At 52.1% G+C, this 1,993-nt stretch overlaps 1 protein-coding gene across 1 annotated transcript in view; it reads right to left on the bottom strand.

Moving 5' to 3' along the window:
- The window catches only part of LEUTX (leucine twenty homeobox), a 3,808-nt gene that overhangs the window by 1,116 nt on the left and 699 nt on the right, over positions 1 to 1,993 (bottom strand). Inside the window, exon 2 of the mRNA XM_012733458.1 lies at positions 1,365 to 1,516. Coding sequence (XP_012588912.1) covers positions 1,365 to 1,516 — 152 coding nt within the window. The remainder of the gene's footprint in view (positions 1 to 1,364; positions 1,517 to 1,993) is intronic.

The following is a 1,993-nucleotide window of genomic DNA, read 5'->3' as shown; positions in this document are numbered from 1 at the left end:
CCTAATCAAACTCTTCAAAAAAAGCAAGAGTGGAGAACCCCAACACATTCTATGAGACCACATTGCCTGATCCCAAAACCAATGAAAAACAGCATACACACACACACAAAACCTATATGCCAATGTCCCTGATAAACATGGATGGATGCAAAAAATCCTAGCAAACCAGACACAGCAGGATATTGAGAATCATCTAGCGTGACTAAGTAGGTTTTATCTCAGGCATGCAAGGCTGGTTAAACATACACAAATCAAGGTTAGTCTGCTGAAACTCACATGATCATTTCAATGGAACCCACAAAAGCAGGCCCCCCTGGTGGCCTAGCAGGTAGGAGCGCAGCCCTGTGGGAGCTGGCCAGGGGCACTACAGGGCGAGTTCGGTCTGCAGCCCTGGAGCTGACCCACAGGGCACAGCAGACCTCTCCTGACCGCCTGCTCCTCCCCTCAGCAGTGTATTTCAGTCTGTCCACCTGTTCTGCTCCCCACTCTGTCTCTGGTGAATTCTCTCACCTCTGCACCTCTGGCCTGTGCCCCAGTTCTGTATGCATAAATAAATAAATCTTTAAAAAAAGAAATCACAGCACAACAACAAATTTTAGATGGGGAGCCGATATTTCCACATGAGACTAACCAGGGGATTATTTCCAAAGCATATGAAGTACTTATACAATTCAACAGCAGAAGCCCAGACTATCCAATTTAAATAAGAAAAAAGGTCTTGACTAAACCCTTGTGCAAAGAAGACATGTAGTTGGCCTACAGCCACCAAACCTGAGATAACCTCCCCCTGGGAGCATGTTGGGTATAAAAGAGAGTGGGAACAGAGGTGGCAAGGATGTGGCAAAGGAACCCTGACCCCTGGTGGTAGGAATGCAGTCTCTATGGAAACGGTCTCTATGGAAACGGTCTCTATGGAAACGGTTTCTGGAACCGGTCCCCATGGAAAGTCCCAGGTGCCTTACAAAAAATGGAAATTCAGGCCTCCCTGGTGGTGCTGGGGTTCAAGTCAGTGCATCAAGCTATCAGCAGCAGCTGCAGCACGAGTTTGATCCCCGGGCAGGGAGTGACCCACAGGGCACAGCAGACCTCTCCTGTCTCCCTGCTGCTCCCCGCAGCAGTGGGTTTCAGTCAATCTGTCTGTTCTATTCCCCGCTGTCTCTGGTGAATCCTCTCACTCCTGCACCTCTGGCTACACCCCAGCTCTTACGTGCATAAATTTTTTTAAATAATTTTTTAAATCCTTGCAAAGCATAGCAAACACTATCCTCAGCCTGAAAATGAAACTGGCACAGTAGACCCCTCCTGTCTCCCCGCTGCTGTCTCTGGTGAAGGAAGGAAGGGGGCAGGGGAGAGAAGGGACCTACCTGTATTGTTAAATCGTCCAGGCCGGTAATTAAAGCGAGTTGCGTAATGGTACTCCAGCTGGGATACACGGTCTTCTGGAACACGTCCCTCAGTGCCCCAAGGTGTTCTGGGGTAAACTTGGTGCGGCGCCTGCGGACAGATTTTGGTGTTTCTGCAGGGACACAAACCACATGGCATCAGGAGACCCCCTTATCAGGTCACGCCCGCACCCGGCCCGGAGCCAGGGGCATCGCAAGCCCAGCTCCTGTGTCTCCACCTCGCTTGCTGACCCTAGATGGGGGTGCTCCCTCCTCTGCCACCCCTAGAGCCCCAATGGGCACCCTGAGTCTTCTAGCACAGTGTAGAATGAGGACACCAATTTCACCGCTGTTGCCTCGGGAAAGTGAATCAAGCACCATTTCACACTGCTGGTCAAAAGAAGAGCGAAGGAGAAGCTGTAAAAAACGAGGTGCCGGACCCCCCTGCTGGCACAGCGGGTTAGGACGCAGCACTGCAAGCTGGCAGCAGCCGCCTCAGTGCGCGTCTGATCCCTGCCCTGGAGGTGACCACAGGGCGCAGCAGACCTCTCCTGGCCCGCCCGCTGCTCCCCTCAGCAGTGTACCTCCATCTGCCTGTTCTGCTCCCCACT

This window comes from Condylura cristata, unplaced genomic scaffold (genome assembly GCF_000260355.1).
Source record: "Condylura cristata isolate star-nosed mole 26May11 unplaced genomic scaffold, ConCri1.0 scaffold00041, whole genome shotgun sequence".
NCBI classification, from domain to species: Eukaryota; Metazoa; Chordata; class Mammalia; order Eulipotyphla; family Talpidae; genus Condylura; species Condylura cristata.
This window is presented reverse-complemented; position numbering and strand designations above follow the sequence as displayed.